Source organism: Nothobranchius furzeri, chromosome 4 (genome assembly GCF_043380555.1).
Source record: "Nothobranchius furzeri strain GRZ-AD chromosome 4, NfurGRZ-RIMD1, whole genome shotgun sequence".
Lineage (NCBI taxonomy): Eukaryota > Metazoa > Chordata > Actinopteri > Cyprinodontiformes > Nothobranchiidae > Nothobranchius > Nothobranchius furzeri.
In genome coordinates, this window is record NC_091744.1 from 9,097,069 (window position 1) to 9,119,984 (window position 22,916).

The 22,916-nt window shown below is 42.3% G+C and overlaps 1 protein-coding gene across 4 annotated transcripts; it reads right to left on the bottom strand.

Annotated features, from left to right (window-relative positions):
* Positions 1-718: 718 nt before the first annotated feature.
* sh2d3a (SH2 domain containing 3A) lies at positions 719-21,676 on the bottom strand. Of its 4 annotated transcripts, none has more exons than XM_015966244.3 (19): positions 21,546-21,676; positions 21,257-21,348; positions 20,997-21,114; positions 20,370-20,431; positions 19,654-19,793; positions 11,832-11,871; positions 11,593-11,709; positions 10,007-10,150; positions 9,026-9,315; positions 8,858-8,943; positions 6,103-6,219; positions 5,855-6,012; positions 5,535-5,732; positions 3,694-3,855; positions 2,940-3,055; positions 2,695-2,866; positions 2,505-2,616; positions 1,777-1,962; positions 719-1,654 (listed from the first exon to the last, which is right to left on the bottom strand). In XM_015966244.3, the coding sequence occupies exons 2-19, from the start codon at positions 21,344-21,346 to the stop codon at positions 1,461-1,463; spliced, it is 2,502 nt and encodes an 833-aa protein (XP_015821730.1). In that variant the 5' UTR covers positions 21,347-21,348; positions 21,546-21,676; the 3' UTR covers positions 719-1,460. The 4 variants fall into 4 exon arrangements, with proteins under 4 accessions (XP_015821730.1, XP_015821710.1, XP_015821721.1 ...); XM_015966224.3 differs by having other exon boundaries at positions 719-1,657; XM_015966235.3 differs by lacking the exon at positions 21,546-21,676 and having other exon boundaries at positions 719-1,657; positions 21,257-21,421.
* Between the last annotated feature and the right edge of the window lie 1,240 nt (positions 21,677-22,916).

Consider the following 22,916-nt stretch of genomic DNA (forward strand, 5'->3'; position numbering starts at 1 on the left):
TAATCACTGTATGGTTGAGAGTATGGTGTGTGTGTGTGTGTATATATATATATATATATATATATATATATGTGTTTATATATATATATACACATATATATTTGTATAAATATAGATACATACATATATATGTATATGTATGTATATGTATATATATATGTATATATATGTATATGTATATATATATGTATATATATGTATATGTATATGTATATATATATATATATATATATATATATATATATATATATATATATATATATATATATATATATATATATATATATATACACACACATATATATATGACTCGGTCCCCTGTGAAGGTAAAAGCGGGGTTCACAAATTAAATGTCTGTCCATATAAACTGAATAGTGTCCATGCAAAGAGTGAGTGGTATCCCATTTATTCCTGTAATTCTCTCCTGATGTACTTCCAGCATTAATGTAACATCTTTTGTATCAAACATTACAATAAAGTGTTTTTTCTAATGCAATGCTAAATGCTTTGGGCTGCACCTACCTGTAGCTATGGGTGTAAACCAAGCTGCAGACAACCCTCTGGGAAAGTATTATTTAGTGTGACAATTTTTCATCATTATGGTCAGAGGTGTAAACAAGTAAACAGCATTCATCTGAGAAAGGTGCTTATCAACAGGATCATTTGATAAACTGGGCAGATGTAAAGATGTGCAGTGAAGTGACATATTATTATAACATTGATGCAAAATATTTATGTGAAACAAGAAGTTTTAGCAAAGTTTGGACAGATTAAAGAGACAATTGTTAGTTCTGTTGTGCTTTATCACCCCTAGTGGCCATTTTTTATCGGTTTTACAGTTTTTCTTGATTGCTTAAACACTATAAACAACCTTTTGATCTTAGATTACAAAATCATAATGCCATTTTTCTAAAAGCACACCCATTTCCCTGAAACATACACACTTAGGGGTGACCTTATGTCCCGCTTTGTGCGGGACAGTCCCGCACGTGTCCCGCAAATTGAGACTCATGTCCCGCATTATTGACAGTTTCCCGTTTTGAGTTTCAATCTTATAAAAGAGACTGTGGAAAAATCTGCCTGTTGCTATCAATCAAACGGAGGCGGGACTTTAACGCAAATCCGGAGCGTGTTTGGAGCGCACACCCGAACCACCAAAACAAGCGTGAGTGAGCACGGAGGAAAAAATGTACATTTCCTGATTTCCTGTAAAAGGAAAATGAATTCGAAGCCTTTTCACAGTAAAAGTCTCCCCATACATTCTCATTAAAAGTCTAGAAAACACACAGTCTCTCACACTTCAGCAAACGCAGGAAATTTTAAATTTCCCAATAAATCTTGTCTTGTAACTAAGAACTCATCATTCAACCAGAGCAGCGAGGCCCAGCCAAAACAAGATTCTTTATCTTTTTGTTTGTGCCCTGTGCAGAAAGTTCTGACATCAGCTTCCTGAAGCAGACTCAAGCCAAAGCTTCTGGTTGTTGTGGGGTGATCTCCACCGGTTCCAGTTTATCTGACAGGACTCGGAGAATCTTGTCGAACTTCTCGTACCGCTCCTTTTTGTCTGCGACTGCTCCCTGCTGACCCCAGAACAGCCGCAGGGCAAACTCGGTCCGGAAAGATTCCAGCAGCTCGGGGATTGGCTCCCAGCCTCCTGCTGAGTCAGACGTTAAAGATGCATAAAATTTAAAAGCATTTGTTGAATGTACTTTGCTGCAGGGACGAGCGTTATTGGTTCTCTCTGAGCTGTTTCACATTTAAATGCATTGTGTGCACCTGTGAGCAGAGAGTGTGCTTGCTGCTGATAGTCTTGGGCGTGTAAGGCAGCGGTGCGAGCTGATTGGAGGACATCATAAAGCACCTGACAGCCTCGGTCGCTGTTTTCAACCGGGTCCTCACCCTCCATCACCATTAACAGAGGAACCAGGTGAGGCACAGCAACTGGACCCTGAATGGCTGAATCTGAAGACAAACATGGATCCATCAGAACCAGAGCAGCACAGGCCCTACTGCAGAAGAGAGGCATCATTCCTTTTATCCGACATTTTTCTAAAGGGGGAATTTTTTTCTATTTGGTACTGAAAGCACCAACAGCATTATTTTACACTAAAAGTGTTTGCTGAGCTCAGTTTTCGTATGTCTGGCTAGTGAGGACTCTCCGTAGGGATGGCGGTAGCTCGTGTGGCTTTTTATAGGGGCTCTTAAAAAGTGTGCTGCTTGTGTGTTTTGATTAAAACATATCTAGAGTTATTCATTTAGAAAAAATTGGAAATCTGTGTAAAGGAAATGATCATTTCCCATTAACCAGTCTCTGAATTGGTGTTTGTAGCACCTGTAGGTGATCAATAACTAGCTCTCTCTCTCCTTCTTATTCATTTTTTTTAAAAATCCCCCCTTTTAAACATTTTTACTGGTGATGTAGAGTCAAGTATTCCTCAAACATACAAAACTCTTCATTTATAAGTTATTGTCTTGGAGGCTTTGGATCAAACCACCTCACTCACCGTCCCCCTCATTCAGCGACTTCATGAAGGGTTTGAGCTTCTTCTCAAACAAAACTGCACTTTCTGTGTGATTCCTTCTCAACGCTCGCCATGTCATCTCCAAGCGCACTATCTGCAAACACAACATGTTATGACTGAATAAAAACCCTGTTCCATCTGAAGGAGAGGATCTGAAGCACAACATTTCTACCTGAGGCATCTCCAGCGCCTTCATCACAGCCGAGAAGGAGTAGAGGTTGTGGGTGTGTTCTTTGAGGGCCTGAGCCAATAAGATGATTTTGTGTAAAACTGTTGCTCTCTGGCTCACAGTCCCTGTGCAGCCCAGGATGTCCACAGCCACCCCAAGCATTATTAGATGATGCCTGAAACAAATTAGGCGGTTTGAGGGGTGTGAAGCTGTGGTCCCAAAGCAGGAAAGTGCTCAGTGGCGTGTACCTCTCTAGCAAATCCTGTCGTAACTGGTGTCCATGTGGCAGTGTGACGAGCTCCAGCCCAGAACCGACTCCCATAATCCTCCTCTGCTCATCGGTCACACCAACAATACGTGCAACCTGTAAACACATTAGGATCTATCAACTCACCATGAAGATGATTGTTTGAATGAATTTAGTAAAAATAAATTGCTTCATAAAAACACCCACATAAACTATATAATACATAATTACGTTTCTTAGTTCTGTTTACTGATCAGTCCTATCGGACATAAACCCAATTTCTCTGAGCACAGGCTGTTCAGAAAGCTGGGTAAGATACTAATAGAAGCTTTTTAAACAGCAACACATTTCATCCATCCATTCTCTTCCACTTATCCAGGGCCAGGTCGTGGGGGGAGTAGCCTAACCAGAGGAGCCCAGACATCCCTCTCCCCAGACACTTGGGCCAGCCCCTAAGGGGGATTCCCAAGGCGTTCCCAGACCAGCTGAGAAACATAGTCCCTCCAGCATGTCCTGGGTCTTCCTTTTGGTCTCCTCTCAGTTGGACATGCCAAGAAAACCTCACCAGGGAGGCGTCCAGGAGGCATCTACAAGCTCTCGATGTGGAGGAGCAACGGATCTACTCCAACACATTTCAAAATAATAATAAAAAAAAAATTTAAACACATTTTAATAGAATACATGAATATAATCTGGCTTTTGTTGTTTTATATTATAATGTTCCAATTAAGCAGCATGAGTGGTTCTGGGGCTACCTGGCAGTCTACACTGAGCATGTGCAAAGCGAGGGTGTTGGCGTCTGAAGGGTTGTAGAGCTCTTTGACGGCGAGCAGAACGCTGGACTCCAGAGGTCGGTTGTTCTCCGGCAAGAGCAGCGATTTAAACTGGTTCAACTGGAAACTTGATGAGGTTTCTATCTGTAACCAAAAACATACTTATTAGATGCTTTTATCACATTATTAGATGCTTTTAGTTTAATTCACTTTCCATTAGCAGTGAAATGTCTCTGAATGAAAAGGACACAAGCAGGATAAAGCCACACCTGTGCTCAGTTATTGGCAGGTTGTGTTAGATTATTGTTATGTTCAGTTTATAAAAAGATCAGGATGCATATGTTATAACGCCTAAAGAGAGAATATTATGACTTTATAACAGTTCTATGGTCAAAACCAAATCCCTCTCACATAAAGTATTTTCAGCAGTTTTTAGACAGTTTCAGAACTTTCCAGAATGAGCCGTATCATGGATCTGTCACTTTAAGAGACAAGCTGGAGCTAGGCCACGCCCCCCGTCCCCCCCCACCCCCACCCACCCACACACACACACACACACCCACCCACCCCACCCCCTCAGATCGCTATTGACCCTTTGCACCAACTCACCTAATCACATGGGTCCACCATGCTGGACGGCAAAAGCATGTAAACAGTGAGCGACACGATTACTAAACAAAGGGAAAATCTCTGAACGGCGACGCTCATATAAAAAAATAAATAACGTAATTTTAACACACGTAATCATACATCGGAGCTTTGATATTGTTAATAATTATCTCGCTTTACACTACAGTGGACGACGCGTATCATCCGTGGTGAAATACCCATCCATCAGGATTATCAATAACGAGTAGAAGCACATCACATTAATCCCTGTCCCTGTCTTCCTCGTGAAATAAATGAACGTTAATCTTACCCGGAAAAAACGTGTTCGCTGCAAATCTGAGGCCTGCTAGTCCGCTTGACGCGGCAGTTCATATCCGTCCTCAGTCTTCATCAAAGTTATTAAAAAAAAACAAAACTAGTTGAGTTTGCATCCTTGTCTGTTAGTGCAGCCAACCACGCAGCAAGCTAAAACCATTTTACTGTCAAATCAACTAAATACAAATGATAAAAGGCTACAAACTGACTTGTTTTGACTAGCTTCACTGGAGTTTCAACGGGTGTAAACGGTCTTTTTGCCGTCCATCATGGCGAAGGGGGTGGTCACATGAGTGGCGTGACGTCACGTGCAAAGGGTCAATAAGCTGAGAAGTTCTGATATCTGGGAGGAGCTCGAAGTAGAGCTGCTGCTCCTCCATGTGAGAGGTAGTTCTATTTTAAATTTCCCATTTGTGACATCACAAACGGGGAACTTTAAAGATTGATCGTTTTAGGTACATAATTGCCAAAACCAAACACCGACAGGGAACAGTTGGATGTGTTTTTTCACGTTTGGAGTATTTAAAGAGGCAGTAGATATCCACATAGAAGCACTAAAGGATGCATATGGTGAGTTTTGCACAATACGTCTCCTTTAAGAAACCAACAAAAAAAAATTCTAACAAAAACAAAAAATGAAGAAAGAAAAAGATAAATTATTATAACACGGACTCCTGAAAGTTCTAATGTATGTTGACAGAATAAATGCTGCTTGGCTTTTTAATTATCAGTGCAGTTACAGAAGAATTGGAATAAAAAACATAACATTTGTAAATCACTAAAACTTAATTTGAAAAGGAAAATTAGAAAAATTATAACTAATTGTTGGTGATTTTTTACTCCAGTCAGAAGCAAATGTGAACACTCTAACCAGTGAAGAAGATGTCAGATATACAAACATGTGGTCGTTCAAAGTGCCAGTCCTCCACTTCCTCTCCTGCCTTCTGGAGGTTCTTATCAAGCTGCAGCTGTGTCGATTTTTCGTGCTTCTGGGCCTCCAAAAATCCAAAGGAAGTCTCTGTGAGGCGTGCACGGCTCTGCCACTTCTCCTCTGCACGCAGCCGGTCCACATGGCCTTTCTGCCTCGACTGTGGTACCTGAACACAACAAAAGGGGGTTTAAACTCTCCATGCTGTCTTTACTGAGATGCTGGAGGGCCTGTTCTTCATTACCGAGACAGAGAAGAAACAAAGAGATGAGAAGATTTTACTTTCTTTACCTGTATGACCAATTCATCATAGAAAGATGAGGGATCTACATCTCGGTCTGAGGGAGGGGGTGGTATGGCGTTGGGGAAAACAGTAGAGACCCTGAGAGGTTTAGGAGGAGCTCTGGGGTGCAGCTGGCTGTCGGAGCCTCGCAGTGTTACACCACCACCTGCAGGTACAGAGACAGGACTTCAGAAGAGTGTGCTGTTTGTCATGGATGAAAAAAAAAAAAAAACACAAGTTCATGCTCAAATGATACCTGGAGGTAGGGGCCGTGTGTGGCGTGGCTGTGGAGTCAGAAGGGGTTCGCTGCCGGTGCGAAACACAGGGGAGATGGACTCGGGACTTTCTTCTGACTGAGAGCTCTGTGGGATACCTGGGTGAAGCATAAAGACTACAGCTCACATTATGCTCTGATCAGTAAAACATACTCATAATATATGAATAAACCAATTAACTCAGTCAGTGTTTACAATATTAAACTTAACATAAACTGGCAGGTCAAGTATGAGAACTAGACAATTAAACCCAAAGGCAGCTGTAATTCAACGAAAAGCTTTAAAGAAGCCTGGAGAACGATTTAACAAACCCATTTTAAAAGATTATAAGAAAGCCCTTCTGATTGGAAGCAAAAAAAAAAGAGTAAAAAGTAGGAGGCTTTAGGTACTATGTGTAAGAATGAAGTAAGAATGACATCCTGTTGTCAAATCTGGATGCTGCAGGTCATTTTTCAAGGCCAAAAGTTACTCTCTCACTACCGTTGTGTGAGTTTCATGGCTGTTGCCAGTTATGGATCAGCCCCAGAAGCTTCTACTGTAGATAACAAACATAACAAGTCATGCACAGAAAGATGATAAGTAGATAAATACCCTGTTACGTGGTGTTAGCACTCTTGGGTGTTTTACGGTAGGGAGCACTTACAATATTATTTCTCCAGCATTAGAGGAATTGTGATTGATTGCCTGCAGTTAGCTTGCTGTTCTGAACGACCCATCAAAGGAAGTAAGACACCACAACTGACACTCATTATTCACTTCACACACACATTTCACTGCAATAAGTTGTTGATAACTGAAAAAGTAGTTTGAGATATTTTTAGAGCCAACTATTTGCTTCAAATTCACCGTTAGCATTGTTAGCTCAACATTAGCATCTAGCCTTTTTTACCAGATATTAGAGAAAAATAAAAAGATGCCGTGGCTTCTGAGGGGTAGAAATAACTTCTGGGTCACTCCTGTTTACTGCATTCAGGGTATTTTTGCCTGCTGGTGTTCAATTACAAATGCTGGTGCTGCAGTGTTCGCTCTGCACAGACTCTGAAACCTCACCGATTGTAATTAGTGACTACATCCCTCTTTTGTTTTGGAAAAAACTGACAGCCCCTCAGCTGGCTGAGAATAAAATCTGTTTAAATGTAACCTTCATTCCAACATTCCTGAGATACTAGACTGTGTTGTGATTATTTCATCGTAGAATTATTACATATTGCTCCTTTAAAGGGACACCCGGCAGTTTTGCTTGCTTTTAGCACCCCTTAGTGTCCGTTATTAATTCACTGTGGTTAAACAGAAAATAAAACTTATCTCCATGCAGTGCATTTGCCTTTTTAATACCGCAATCTAACAGCTGAAATGTCTCCTCAGCCTTCATTAGTTTCTAGAGGACTGGTTCATCACTGAATCAAACAAATCAGCTGTGTTTACGATCTAAAACAAGCAGGAAATGTGCTGGAAGCCGACTGCAGCGCCAGGCATGTCAGCTTAGTTTTTTTTAAGTGAACAGGTGGCGGCCTGCCAGTCTGAAGTTGCAAGTGCGGTATATTGGCCAGAGGGCGGTGGGGGTCTGAGTGACTTTTCAATAACCTTGTATAGGGTCATTTTAGCACATACTGGCTCAAGAAAATGATTTGAAAATATGAAAAAGGTTGCACAGTATCCCTTTAAAGTACAATATTCTGCCATAAGCATATGTTCCAATAAGGACATGACTAGAGATGAGGAACCCCAGAGTCCTGACCTCATCCTGACCCTTTAGTGGAGACTGAAGCCATACCTTCTCATTCAACATCTTCTGGAGGAATGGTCCAAATTAATCCCTATTAAGATAATCCTAGGTCTTCCCAGACGAGATGAAACTGTTACAGCTCCAAGAGGTGGTCTAACTACGTATTAAACCTCACAAATGAAAATGGGACATCTTTAAATGTCATGTATTTGTGTGTAAAGGCAGACTTCCCAACACTTGGCAACATAGTGGATTGTACCTTAAGTCGGTTTAAATATTTTTTGCTAAACACAGATCAAGCAGCATTGGATCTAGAATATTGAGTTTGTCATCTTTAGTAATCCCCATAATTCAGACATCATTCACTTTAAACATCTATAACGTTTCAGCTCAAACCCCCAAAAATCCCCTGCAGGAGCTTCACCTGCTGTTGTTTTTTACCATTAAGATTTTTTGCGGTTTATGCCTTGCTACACTGGTTATGCAATGTGGTCGTAACTCACGGTCTGATTCAGAAGATACAGTTCAGAAAGAATCTTGAATGCGCCTTCTCCACAGATTCTACCTCCTTAATAACTACGTTTAAGTTTAACATAAGCTCGTAGCAAATGCGTTGGCCTCGAGCCTCAGGCTGAAACAAGAAATGGGCCACAGGTTTCTTGCCTCTCATTTTCAAACCTGAAAACTCTAATCTGCACAGCTCCCTCTGGAACTACAAAAGGCTTTTCTACGCAGCCTCATTTCACATGTGCACATAAACATGCTGTGATGAATAACTCTTTTTACAACATTAAAACAAGTCAGCAGCTAATTCAAACTCGGTGTGGAGACAGATCTGTTGCAGCGGTGAAGCCTTTGTGAATTAAATCAATATTTTTGTAGATTTCGTATCTGCAGATGTGTTAAAGTAGACCAATGCAAAAATTCTACATCTTGTGAGTAATTGTCAAAATCAAGCAGCCAAGACACTTGTCCCTATGGACATTAAAGATCAAATGTTGGTAATGTACCAGTTTGCAGGTTGCTGTCAGACTGTGCAGACTGAAGGGAAGGCCTCCTTCCAACATTCTCCAGGTTAGCAGGCTGACTTCCACTCCTGCCCCACATAAAAAACAACATTCATTATTCTGCCGTGTTGTTAAACTACATCCATCATCATGCGCCACGTCCGCTCCGACCTCAGCAGTGGATTGATGACCTGCAGCGTGTCTTTTTGTGAGGAGCTGAAGCTGCGTCTCTTGCTGTGTTTGGCCTGTTTCTCCTCCCCTCCATCTCTACTGCTGCTGTTTTTGAGCTCCGCCTGTCGCTCAGAGATGACACGCAGGGGTAGGGTCCGCGTGACTGGGTGAAAGATGACAGCACCCGAGGCCTTGGAGATGGGTCGACGCCCGCCGACGTAGAATCGGATCAGAGCGGGAACGTTGTCGAAGCGATCTTCTTCAAACTGGTACAGTAACCGAGAGTAACCCTGGGACACAGAAGGATGCACATGATGTAGAGCGGAGTCTTTAACAGGTGGAGGAAGCAACACGGGTCTAGCTCTCCTCCATCTGGATTCAAAGCAGCTTCAAATCTGTGAGAAATAAAACAATAAAAATCTATAGATTGTCTCAAATTGCTCTTGGAGCATGCCTTCACTGTTGATCTCTCTCTCTCTATTGTATATTTCCAATAAAATCACTATCAAAAAGTGTCTCAGCCACTCAGAAATACAAAGAATTATTCATCCAACAGCTCGAAGTTTGAGACATATTGATGAAATCATTTGTTTTTCTGTTTGTCTTTAACAGTTTCTGAATGTTTTCTCTGTGGCATTCACTCTAAGTGTTGTGGATCAATGCGCATGTCTGATTTCTTTTAGTGACACTTCAAGCTGAAGAAAAAAAATTATGACAAATATCATTGCTACTAACTATTCACATGCAAATCTGTAATCTAATTCAATTCAATAAAGCAAATCTGCTGGAAATCAGGTTTCAGAATCCCGTCGTTGTCTGCCTTTTATTCATTACTCAAGCACCTTTATTTGGCTAACACATCTTTTGGTGAAATATCCCCAATTTTGCCTATAATGTAATTTTTGTGTTTGTTTTATTACAAATTTCATAAATAATTTAATCTCAAAAAGACAGTGCTGATTAAAAATACCAAGAATGCACCTTTTTTGGACGGAGGACGACTTTTATGATCTTAAAGTGCAGAAAGCAGTTGTTCCAGAAGCAGCTCAGAACGTAGTCGCCCGGAGCAGAGCTCGAGTCTCGGACCAGGAAGTCTCCGTCTTTCTCGAACAGAGACTCTGCGACCTGGAAACATGTCAGCAGGTTAACCAAGTCGACCTCGACACAGACAGAGGATGAACCAGGGCTGTGCTTAGTTAATCAGCTGGAATCGCCACTAACTGTCGCCACCGTCCACCAGGCCATTGGTCTTTGTCAGACACGTGATCTGCCTGTCAACCACACACCCCGGTGCCATTTTAGGTGTACGACTCGTGTTGCTAGGGGAAGCTGCAGTTGAAGCAGCACACAAGAGTCAAAGGGATGGACAAAAAGAACAAGGATGAACGCATCCCTTAGGGATTTGGCATTTTCAGAAAACAATCACCGATGTCGATCCCTATGACCTCAAAGGAAACAACTGGCGCTCAGATGTTTCATTACTGCCAAACAGGAAGTTTTATCAGCTAGGTGAGTCCTAGAGTGGGAAAGGGACTCTTGTCAGGCTAAACTGAAACATAAACAAAAATGACCTGCCACAGCACATTCAGAGTTCTCATCATAAGCCATAACAGCTTTCTATTTATGCAGCACGTTTCTCCTTGCTGCTGCTGCTGATGGATCATGTTTTAAGCTCATTGGAAATAAAGCGGCAGGTCTGTAAGCTTCTGAGTTATTCTGCCGTTCATGCTGTTTGATGTAGAGAGCTTTCACTTTTTCTGTCTCTTTTGGTTTGTATGTGGCTGCTAGCTAAGTGCAGCTAAGCAAAACGTGTGCACGCTTCTAGACTTGAGCACCAAAAGAGCTGAGACTGACTGGTGAACTTTGATTATGGACGTCTAGCATCTGTACCGAGCTTTCACGGCATGAATATGTTTATCATCACACCTATAATGACTACAATAATCAATTTTAGTTATCGTTTCATTTCTGGCTCGTTGGGGAGGGCTTGCAGCAGAGCCCCCATCCTGCAGGTGGCGCTCTAAGCGACCCAAGAGTCTTCTAATCCTAACGGATTCTGCTTATACAACCAAGGACTAGAGCCTTCACAATAATTACACAATTCCACCAAAACACAAGTTTCTATAAAGTCTTACTAAATTGATGACGAGTCTAAGGGAGTGATGTAAGCCACAAAACACTGCAGTGTAGCCGTAAAGACTCGTGTAGTCTTTTTAGAACTACAAAAGCATGTAAAACGACTATTAAAATTGATTTTTGGCTCCAGGGTATCTCCTGGGTAAAAACATTAGCTTCCTGTAGACCTAAACCTAAAGATGAGTACAAGTCTCAATAGCTTTAGCGCCTTGGGCTTCCCGACAGGGTCGCGGAAGGCGCTGTATAAATAAAGCTTTGGTTGATTGATTGAGCTTTACTCAGGACAAATGTCAGATGATGCAGATGTGCAAAAAACTGTAAATATCGGCCCCTTTACATTGGTCTACCCCATGTAGAAAACACTGTTCATTGGTCCCACTGCAGTGTTTATATTTGATGTGTGTGTTTGTGTGTGTGTTTGTTCTGTGTACCTCCCGGTTCAATGGTCCATGGTACCATGCATGGCTCCTCGGATCCTCAGTGCTGAGCTTCAGCTCTTCTTCGAGCTCTTTCCTCAGTAAATCCATGTCTCGCCGACCACCAAACACCTACAACAAGCAGTGGCCCGTCACATTGTCTTCCTGTTAACTCTGAACAATGTTTAAACTAAGGAATACATAGGAAGCTATGAAAGCTATGAAAGCGAGAGGCTGTTTGATTGACCTCTTACCTTCAGGTGGCCGAAATACGCACTGATGCTTTTCCTCTTGCTGCAAAACAAAAGCAGAGTGGGATTTGGAGGTTACTGAGAGGAAAACAGACAGTAGAAGGTAATGTTTTTGTTCTGGACAAGGACAGGAGGCCAAGGTCTGGGTCTGTCATTAACACCAGAAAAACGAACAGCCTTTTAATAGCCTGACTCATTTTCTTCCTTCCTTCCTCCCAGAGTTTCCACCATCCTGCCTAAACACGTGGAGCTCACACGAAGAGATCAGATCATCTAGGAGGGCTGAAGTGGGGAACTCACCAAGGTCAGAACAACTATTGTAAATATAAAAACTTATCCTGCGACCTCCTCTTTGTGCACAGAAATGTTTATAATTCTATTTAGGAGTCATCTTAGAGAGCGTGTATTGTGTTGTTTATTAATACAGTTACATTTTAACCTATAGTTTGTTTACCTATGACACATAAAAACAGGGTGTCTGGGCTCTCCCTTAGGGTGAGAAGCTCGGTCATCCGGGAGGGGCTCAGAGTACACTCGCTGCTCCTCCACATTGAGAGGAGCCAGCTGAGCTCGGGATGTAGACCTAAAGGAAGACCCAGGACACGCTGGAGGGACTTTGTCTCTCAGCTGGCCAGGGAACACCTAGGATTCCCCCAAAGGAGCTGGCCCAAGTGGTTGGGGAGAGAGAAGTCAGGGCCTCCCTGCTAAGGCTATTGCCTCCGCAGCCCGACTCCGGATAAGTGGACGAAAATGGACAGATAGATGGATGGACTTAAATACAACAACAATATTTTAGGATATTAAAACTAAAAAATAAAGACAAAATTTTAGCTCTTCGATTAGCGCTTTCTTTTTTATGTTTGTTGACTTCACTTAGTTGTTATTCTAAAATAAAGCACAGGAAATGCTTCCCAAATTTAACAACAATGCCTATAAAGGAAAAAAATAAAACCTTGACAAAACTGACTTAAATTACATATTTTTGGTATTCCTGGCTAATAAGTTACACCAACACCACCACCACCACCAATAATAATAATAATAATGCGCCTTCAATTAAAGTCAAGGATGCTTCACATAGAGTGGGAATCTAACCAGACTTGTGGAAGAAAAAGTAATAAACATAAAAAAGGGAAACAAATATTACCCATTTTCTCTTTTATGTATCTGCTGTTGAAACAAGACTTAATTAAGGAAATCAAAAATTTAATTTGTAATTTATTGATTCATTTCAGCTCATTATGAAACGTGATATCTGTCCTTCATTCACTGACCTCCTGTGTGAATTTAGGACGAAATACTTTTGATAAAGCCTCCTCTTCCATTTAAAACCCTATCAGTACAAAATCTCTCCACTTCAGAGTCAGTCTTTACAATTCTAGTAAAACAAGTAAAGTACAATATAATTACAACTTTTATAACAAATTTAAAAAGTTTTACTTTGAATAAATCTTTATTTTGACTATAGTCTCGTTTATAAAATTCTCTATAAGGGTATACTTATCATTCCCAAACACAAACTTCATATTTGTTTATTTCTGATACTAACCTGGGTGAGAGGCGTTGGCCCAGGTTCACACAAACATCACCTTTATTGTGAAACGTGATACTATACAGCGATTACACCACGTGTATGACTTAAATTCAAACACCACCACATTCGTTACACCAGTAATCTGATACCGCAGATGTTATCACACCTTCAGTGTGAAACTGGACAGTCTGACAGGTGTTCAACAAGTAAACCGATCTTTAAAAAAACACTGTTTAAATACTCGAGAGCCGGAAGTCGAAAAACAAACTTCAACAAAGTTTATAAACACCCCAAAGCGTGTTGACTACTAAGATATCGCGTGAATTAACATTTTAAGGAAATCACCGCAACCGTACCTGACCACGCGCCTCTCGGCTCACTCGGTCCCGTACATGTTTTACGGTCTGTGGCCCGAACAACTGCTGGGAAGCAGCAACGTTCTGGCTCCTCTCTAGCTGCGGTCCCTCCCAGTGCCCCCTGCTCCTCTCCTACCTCTCCGGTCTGCTCAGAGTCGGACGAGTTCTCACAAGTTCTCCCGGAGCTCTCCTCCCCGCCCCGAGCTGCTGAAACACCGCAATCCCTCTCTGGCATTCCTGGGATACCTACGCATCACCTGACCTCAGTAGGTACAGCAGCTCCCACAGGCTAAATCCTGGTCCATTACTGCTGCATTACTCGAGCTAATATTCATTATTCTCTTAAGAAATAATTACTTATTACCTGCAATTAAAGGGCTGAATTTACATTGGCTGAGGTGGTACTCAGGTGTTTTTACATGTTTTCCATCACCTCAAAGGGATCATGTTTGGTTTACATTTGAAAGAAACTGAGAATAGTTATGGTAGAACCATCGACATATACATATATGGACAATGGGTTTCCATAAGCTCCAATAACACGTTTTTGAAGAAAAATGGGAGGTGGCCACCACCGCCATTTTGACTGTGTCACAGTTTCCGTCAAGCCCAGACAATTCCACAAAAGGGAAGAGAGGTGGAGCTGAGGGTGGGGCTGTAAGGCTGGGATCAACTGACGACACCCGGTGGAACTAGCTACAAGCTAACCTGAAGCTAACCCAAAGCTAACGCGGAGGTGGGAGCTAAGCTAACGGAGATAGCAACCTAGCTACAACCGGAGTTAACTGTGCACAACACCAGAGCTTCTGAGTCAGAGATACGCCGGGCTGACCGTTGGGTAAAACCGGGTGGGACACAGAGGTCTCCAAGAGCTCCACAAGCCGGCAGCCGCACAGCAGACAAGCGCCGCTGCGATCTGAGATGCGCAGAGCTGCCGCTGGGGAGAACCGGGTGAAAAGGTTTCCATCCGAGAGCTCCACAAGCCGGCAGCCCACGCAGCAGACAGAAGCCGCGGCGATCAGAGATGCGCCGAGCTGCGGGGAGGGGAGAACCAGGTGGAAAACAGAGGTCTCCCGAGAGCTCCACAAGCCGATAGTCGGAACCATCGACATATATACTGGACAATTAATTTCCATAGGCTCCAATATCACTTTTTTGAGGCCAAATGGGAGGTGGCCACCACCGCCATTTTGACCATGTCACAGGTTCCGTCAAGCCCAGACAATTCCAAAAAAGGGAAGAGAGGAGGAGCTGAGGGTGGGGCTGTAAAGCTGGGATCGACTGACGACACCCGGTCGAACTAGCTACAAGCTAACCTGAAACTAACCCAAAGCTAATGCGGAGGTGGGAGCTAAGCTAACGGAGGTAGCAACCTAGCTACAACCGGAGTTAACTGTGCACAACACCAGAGCTTCTGAGTCAGAGATACGCCGGGCTGACCGTTGGGTAAAACCGGGTGGAACACAGAGGTCTCCGAGAGCTCCACAAGCCGGCAGCCGCGCAGCACACAGAAGCCGCGATCAGACAGATGCGCCGAGCTGCTGGGAGAACCAGCTGTCAGCCCGCGCAGCTATCAGGAGCCGCGATCAGACAGAGATGGACCGGGCTGCGGGGAGAAACAGCCGGCATTCCGGGTGGAAAACATCGGTCTCCCGAGAGCTCCACAAGCCGATAGTCGGAACCCAGCTTCACCAACATGTTATATTTCAACCCATTTTCTAAAATGCAGCATTATGTTAAATGCACTGGGTTTTACCCTATTACATTTAAATTTCATGGATAAACATTACATGTTAAAATCTAAGCTCAGCTCGGCAGTGACCTAAAATACATAAATATAATTTTACTTACCGGAAAAAAATGAAGTGGATGCTCTATTAGTGCAATTAATGCCACAGCAAGTCATTTTGTCCAACAATTGCACAAAAAATTTCCAAAAAAGAAAACAAACACGGAGACTCAAAATCCCGGAGCAGTTTCCAAGCCAGACCGAGGCTCAGACTGAAGGTTGGTGTCCGCGAGGTCCGCACGGCTCCGCGCGGATAAGTTGCGTCATTTTGCGTCATTTTAACAACCACGCCCCTCCACCGCGTCTCCGCACAGCCCAGAATTTCCGCAACGCGCACCTCGGAAAATTTCTAACCACGCGGACGGACGGACGCGGAAAAACATGGCGGACAGGCAAGAACTAGTATGGCAGAGGTTCGTAAATACAGACATTTGTATGATTCAGCTCTCAGAGATCACCGTGATCAACATGTTGTAAATAATTCTTGGAGAGAAATAGCTCGCACTGTCGGAAAAGACGAGGACGCTGTTAAAAATGTTGAAATGCCATGTTGTAAACAGTAATTTCTACTTCTACTATGGTGTAGTGTTGGATGCATGCCGTAGAGCTCCATGCTGCCCCGTTCAGTTTGGGAGAATATTGGCTCACCGCAGGGACGAGCCGCACGATCATGGACGTAATTTTCACTTGAGAAGTGGGGGGGACACGGGGGTGGGGGTGGGGGGGGGGTGGGGTCTTTACAGTATGCTCTAATGGGAAACAGGTTTCAACACAAACGGCTGTTTTCCGCTTGTTTCTTAGAGCTCAACCAGTGTCAATTTAATATAGCGTAATATTGTTTTTGGATGGTAAAAAGTGCAGGGGTCAAAACTTGATTTTGGAAAAAGTGGGGGGGACATGTCCCCCTTGTCCCCCCCCAAAATTACGTCCATGCGCACGATCCATAAACGCTGCGAGTTGTGAAGCGCGTTCCATCCGCGAGCCGCATCACCGCGCGGAAAGTGAATGCGTCAAGCCAAGCTTACGGCCTTTCCACGGAGCTAGCTCTGTGGTCACGTGGGTCGGATGCTCATTAATTATACAGAATTTTAGACTTTTAATACACTTAAACAGAAGAGTGAGAAAAAATTTACCCCCCTCAGAGTTGTCATGAGTGTAAACTAGATCATTTAAACCAAAACCATGTTTTGGTACCAGGCTGTAAACATGTTTATTTCTGCTGTGAAATTGGTATTTTTAACATGGGAGTCAATCATAGACTGTACATACATGAGGATTTGCTCGCTTCTGACACCAGCCCCCAGTGGATGAGGGTGGAACTGCAATTTTTTTCACTTCCGCATTGGACTCAATTTCTGTCCCGCATTGTGGGGGCTTGGGTAGAACCTACAAGGTAGCACAAACTTTTGTAAATTGGTTTTCTGTTGTTATCACGAAAAAAAGCACATGGCTTGAACAGAGCTGCACAGTGGCAGCACTGTCCTTACAGCAAGTAGTTCCTGGGTTTGAAAGTCTACCTGGGGTATTACTGCATGACGTTTGTGTGTACTCCCTGTGCATGTGTGGGATGGGCGCTCTGCAGGTACTCCAGCTTCCTCCCACAGCCTAAATATGTGACTGTTTAACCCTCTCAGGCTCAAAATAAGTTTTGATAAAAGGACGAACAACTAAGTCCTTCAGGGGTACTTCTGTATGTATGTGGAACGTTGCAAATCTGCAACGCCTGCCTCCAGAGGGCTAATAGCCCTGCTGATAACACCAGCAGAGACCAGCATATGTTGTGTTTTGGTGCTGGGATGCTAGTCCAGCATGGGATCCTGGACGGGCACATGATGCTGGTGAATGCAAGTAGGACCAGCATTATATGTTCACCAGCTAAACCAGCACCAAAAAGATATGCTGGTAAACACCTATGCTGTTTTTTTCAGCAGTAATGTTTCTCTAATGGTCCTTAGGAGTGAGTATGCTTGCGCAGTTGTTTGTCCTGTGTCACACACTCATAGACAAAACATGGCTGTGATTTTGATCATTCTGCTCAGTCAATGGCGTTTTGTCAGACTCTGAACCCAGAAAAGGGTTCAGCGAGGCAGCAGGTGGAAAACTCTGAAGCAAACAGTAACTGCATCCCCTAGCCAATCAGTGACTGACAGTTGCAAACGTCACATTTTCATAATGGCTTGGTATCCTAATAACCACAACAAAGCGGGTAGTGAAAAGTTGAGGAGAAATATCGACACATGCTCATGGAAAGGTCTGTCCAACCGAACAGAACCCATCCATGTTACGCTGAGTAGTGCTGGTAGAAAAGGGACATGAGGTAGTCAATTGCCTTGGGCCCCAAACACCCCACAATGGACATTTAGGGGCTCAGCATGTAGAGCGGGTTGTCTAGTAATCCAGAGGTTGCAGGTTCAACCCCAGCTCCCACCGGAGAATGCTGCTGTTGTGTCCGTGGGTAAGACACTTGACCTACTTTGCCTGCTGGTGTTCGGAGAGACCGGTGCTAGTGTATGACAGGCCCCACCTCTGTCGGTGCACCCCAGGCCAGCTGTGGCTACATTGTAGCTCATCACCAGCATTTGTGCCTTGGGGGTTGTAGAACCCTAAGAAGGTGCCATACAAATACACACCGTTTACCATAATACTTTAAGATATTTTTCTGCAGAGTTAATTAAACCTGTCATTAAAAAATGAAATGAAAGCATCACACTAACATGGCCTCAGACTGCCTTATGTGACACTGCTTGAACGTCCCGTCACCCAGCTGCAATGGACTATTACGCAGCTGCAGCAACAGAAGCGAAAGACTGACGAGCAAGTTTGTCATCTGATGGAATTAGTTTAAAAAGTAAAAGATTTGCGAAAACAGGTTGAGGCCCTCCAAAGTTCTGAAAAGTGAAATAAGCAGGACGAGAGTAGAACGTTTAGTCACAAATTTTCTGGTTTGTTGTTTTTTTTTAATTCAAAGTCACAATTATTGAAAGCCACGTGTTGATGCTGCACGACACCACTGCTTTCAAAAGATGAATACAAAAAGCTGCTGCCTCTACACACACACACACACACACACACACACACACACACACACACACACACACACACACACACACACACACACACACACACATCAGTATACAGCCCTATTTATTTGATCTTCAAAGTTTTTTATTACACATGCATTCAGTAGAATATCAGTGTGTTGTTCTAGACATATTATTATGGGATATCTTATGATTATTGGATTTTCTACTTAGAACTCGTGTTGAGATTGTAAATTTTACAGGTAATCATGCAGGTCTCTACTAGGATTTGCACTTCCAGCTTAGGGTAAAAAAACTTTATTTTACTACATTTACTAAATAAATGTTTACTTTGAATCATTAGAATTTAAATCAAGCAAGCAAATTAAGACAGGAACTTGGCAGTTTGACCTCCACAGATTTAGGATAAATGGCGTTGTTTATGCTGCAGGAGTCATCTTGCTGATCCGTTTATTCTCAAAAGTAATTCTGATGATTGAAAGTAGTTTCAAAGTAATTCTCAAAGGTGTTACTGGAAGCTCGAGTATTAAAAATGATCAGAAGCTGTGCCTCGCTCACTAGATGTCAGTTCATCTGAAAATGTACACCAGCATGTCAAACAGCACAGTCTGTTAGAAAAATGGATCTACGCCATCCCATCAGCAAAATTATGCAGAAATATTAAATAATTTAAGTTGTTCAGGAAGCATATACTATGTTTTGCTTTTAATTTGTTTCTTATTTGTCAAGTGTTGTAATGTGACTTTGATTAAAGGAAACACTCAACCCTCTCTTCAGTCTGGTTCTAGAAACACACACCAGAGTCAGTCTTTGACCTTGGATAGAGGAAACGGGGTCTAAACAGCAAAATCCCAAGGTTGGTTATCAAAACAATGCTTCTGTCTTGGTAGATAAAGCTCTGACCTTAAGTCAAGTTATTCAATATCTGTTGAATTCAGTCTTTTCAGCTGGTTCGTAGATGATGTACTGTCACTTTAAAAGTCTGACAACTTTTATGAGGTACAAGTTAATTATTACTTAGACAGGTTCCCAGGAGAAAGTCCCAAAGCTACAATCACTGCCGTACTCTCACAAACAAAAGCCAAATAACTTATAATTAGCTTACCTGTGTTTGTGCTCCTGAATAATATCGTTATCCTCGTTGAGGGGGCGGAGCTGTGAGCAGGAAGCGGACAGGCGGTGTTTTTTATCAGCGCGCTGAAGGCGGGGAAGAACACTTTGACGGAACAAATCCCTTGGCTTTTCCTGTAGGTCATGATATAAACCCAGACCGGATGTTATTATTCTCATTACACTGTAAAAAATAATTTATTGATTGAACTTAAGAAAATAAGTGAAACATTAGCCTTAATATTCTGTATTAGATGGGAAAAAATGCCTTAATTTCATAAAGAAGGATGACGGGGGTGCAGCAGAAAAAAGGCAATATTTAAAATATTTATTTTCCATTTAACTTTTATTTAACCAGATGAGTCGACTGAGAACTCGTCCTCATTTACAACGACGACCGGGCCAAGAGGCAGCAGCAACTGACACATAGTTAACTTTACACCATTAAAAACAGGCAGATAAGATAAAAACTAACAAGAATAAAATAAGAGAAAACAAACAGATGGTGACCTTCACAACTTTAACCTCAAAGGTCATATTTATTCAGGATGTCTTTTAAATTCAGTTTAACATTAAAACAATTCATTTTAACACAAGTATTTCAGCAATAGTTTGTCAAACTGACTCAAAACATTATGCTGGAATGATGAAACAGCTATAATGTGTTTTACAGTGTAAAACATCATTAAAATATTCAGGCTGCTGTCTTACCAGGTCTGAGTAGGATCCCAGGGAGTAATTTCGACTGACTCGACGCTTCACAGTCTGCTGATCTGGGAGGGAAAATACCGTCTTAAATGAACTTTTGGAATAATGTAGTTTTTTTAAACCTTGCTGAAAAAAAATCCATTGTTTATCTGATAACAGTGAAGCTGTAAAAAATTGCCTTGCTTATCATTTTTCCAGTTTTCAGCCACAGATACAAAAATGTGTATTTATAATCATTAATATCTTTAATGATAACATGTGACTTGATAAACCAGCTTGTTGTGTGCTTATCTCAGAGGATAATCAAGTCAACTTGAAACATCAGAGATGAGGCGGTTTTTAGGTGTGTTTAATTAGAAACAGACTCATATTCCTGTTAACCCAAAAAATAAAAAATAAACAAATAGGCATGAAGAATATGGCTGGTTTCTAGTTCATGGTGTGGTTTGGTGCTAAACGTTCCCCACAAATGCGTAAAGACTTGTTCAATTCATCAGGAAGCAGTTCTGAGATCCAATTTACCTGAAACCGTTTTCATTTTTACCCATTTTCTTGTTTTGTCCCTGTGATCGAGTGTGTGTGTGTGTGTGTGTGTGTGTGTGTGTGTGTGTGTGTGTGTGTGTGTGTTACCAGAGTGTGGGTCTAGTCTCTGCCTATGTCTTGAAATCTGAGTGAGGATGGTTTCTCTGTGTGTTGCATCTTCTATCCCAGCATCTCTCAGCTCTGCATCTGTTATATTCAGCAAACCCTGCAGAGAGACGACACCAAAGAGGATCAGTCAGGAATCAGTCCTCAAGGACTGTGTGAGTTTTAACAAAGTCAAAAGAAATAAAAAAAGACATAGAAACCACCTAGCTCAAGGGGTTTAACCATTTCGAGAGGTTACTCACCTCCAGACCATAATATTCATTCTCCAGTGTCTTGATGTACTGTGGCAGGCCGATCTGTCTGAGCCACCAGGCGATGGAGCGGTTATTCATGTCTGGACAGCAAAGAAACTGATTGCATACTAGTGAAAAACGAACACACACAAGTTTGTACTTGTTTCTGTTCAAAAGAGTGTCTGAGAAAACCCAAATGAAGGATTTGTGACATCATCATTACTTTTACAAACCAGTCAACCAGAACCAGATGCATGGAGTAGTTTCTCCTAAAGTAGCAGCAGAAAGTCACACCTACCTGTTTACAGGATCCACCGCAGTACTCAGGGATATTTAATTTGAAAATTTCTTCCCATTCAATCTATTCTTTCTCATGTAACTTTCTGCTGTGTTCCTGCCGTGCTTTGCAGCTGATCGTCTCCAAATCCCTCCTTTGTCATGAGGTCTCACTTTCTCCTTGTGGTCACAGTGGAAGCCCGCTCCCCTCCTCAAAACCTGCAGGGTCACTCAAAGGCCAATCAGATTGCGCGACGGGCTCTCGGCACCCCAAAGAGATTAGCAAATCCCCTCACGGGGATTAGAATAAATTCTCAGGAGGTGGAGAGAGCAGGTAGAGGCACGTCACTGGGAACAGGAAAACACAAGGAAGGATGGGAAAGTTCTAAGCAGCTGTCAGCATGTCAGATCAGAGACAGGAATGTTTGCACATTGGTGGGTACTCCAAACCGTCTTCACTAGTGGAAACTGTCCAAAATAAATACAGAGTACAAAGAAAAGAAGTGCTGTTGGAGACTGACATCTAGTGTTTAAAATAAAAGTCACAGATCAACTCGGTTTTCTGCTGAACTTCTGATGAGCTGCATCTCTTGAAGGAAAAAGGAACTGATGGAATTAAATTTTCACTCCTCATTTCAAAAGTGATGAAATAGAAAGTTGGAGGGATGCTGAAGGGAGAAGAAGAGAGCATGGCAGCGTTTTCTTTAACGGTGTGGAACACTCGACCCGTCCGTCCTTGCGAGCCTGTTGGAGAGCTCTCGCAAGGACGGATAATGGCGTTGTGTCTCCGCACCGATGCTGAAGCATAAACTAGACTTTAGACCATTGCTTTTATGGATTTCTAAACATTCATACATAATTCCTAAAAGGGGAAAACTTTGGCTTCTGTTGGTGTATTTGAAGGAGATGATGTCTACATCTCTTTTGAGAATTTATAAGAGCGTTGAGTCATCGCTCTGGTAAAGCCTCTAATCTTTACTCTGGAAATTCATGAGGTTGTTATAGGAAATTTCAGATCTGAATATGTTAGTTTAGTCTGAAAGTCTGGTCACCCCCCTAGAAGATGTTAGAGATGTTCAGACCTCTGAACCTCCTGATGGAAACAAGCCACAAATCTATTTTACTGCTATAAAATATTCCTTACATAAGGCTGTTTACTATTACTACTACTACTACTACTATGCAAACAATTATTATTTATTTACATATTACTTGCTCTCTGAAGCTACTTATTTGTTACCTACTACTATAAACGTAACTATTACTTGTTTTCTAGTACTTACATACAGTTGACTTAATAATAACTAATGCTGTTTCTAACTGATTGTAATTATTTGTGATAACCCAGTCTGTCTGCAGCTTTGCCTCTGGACAACCACCCATGTTCCTGCTC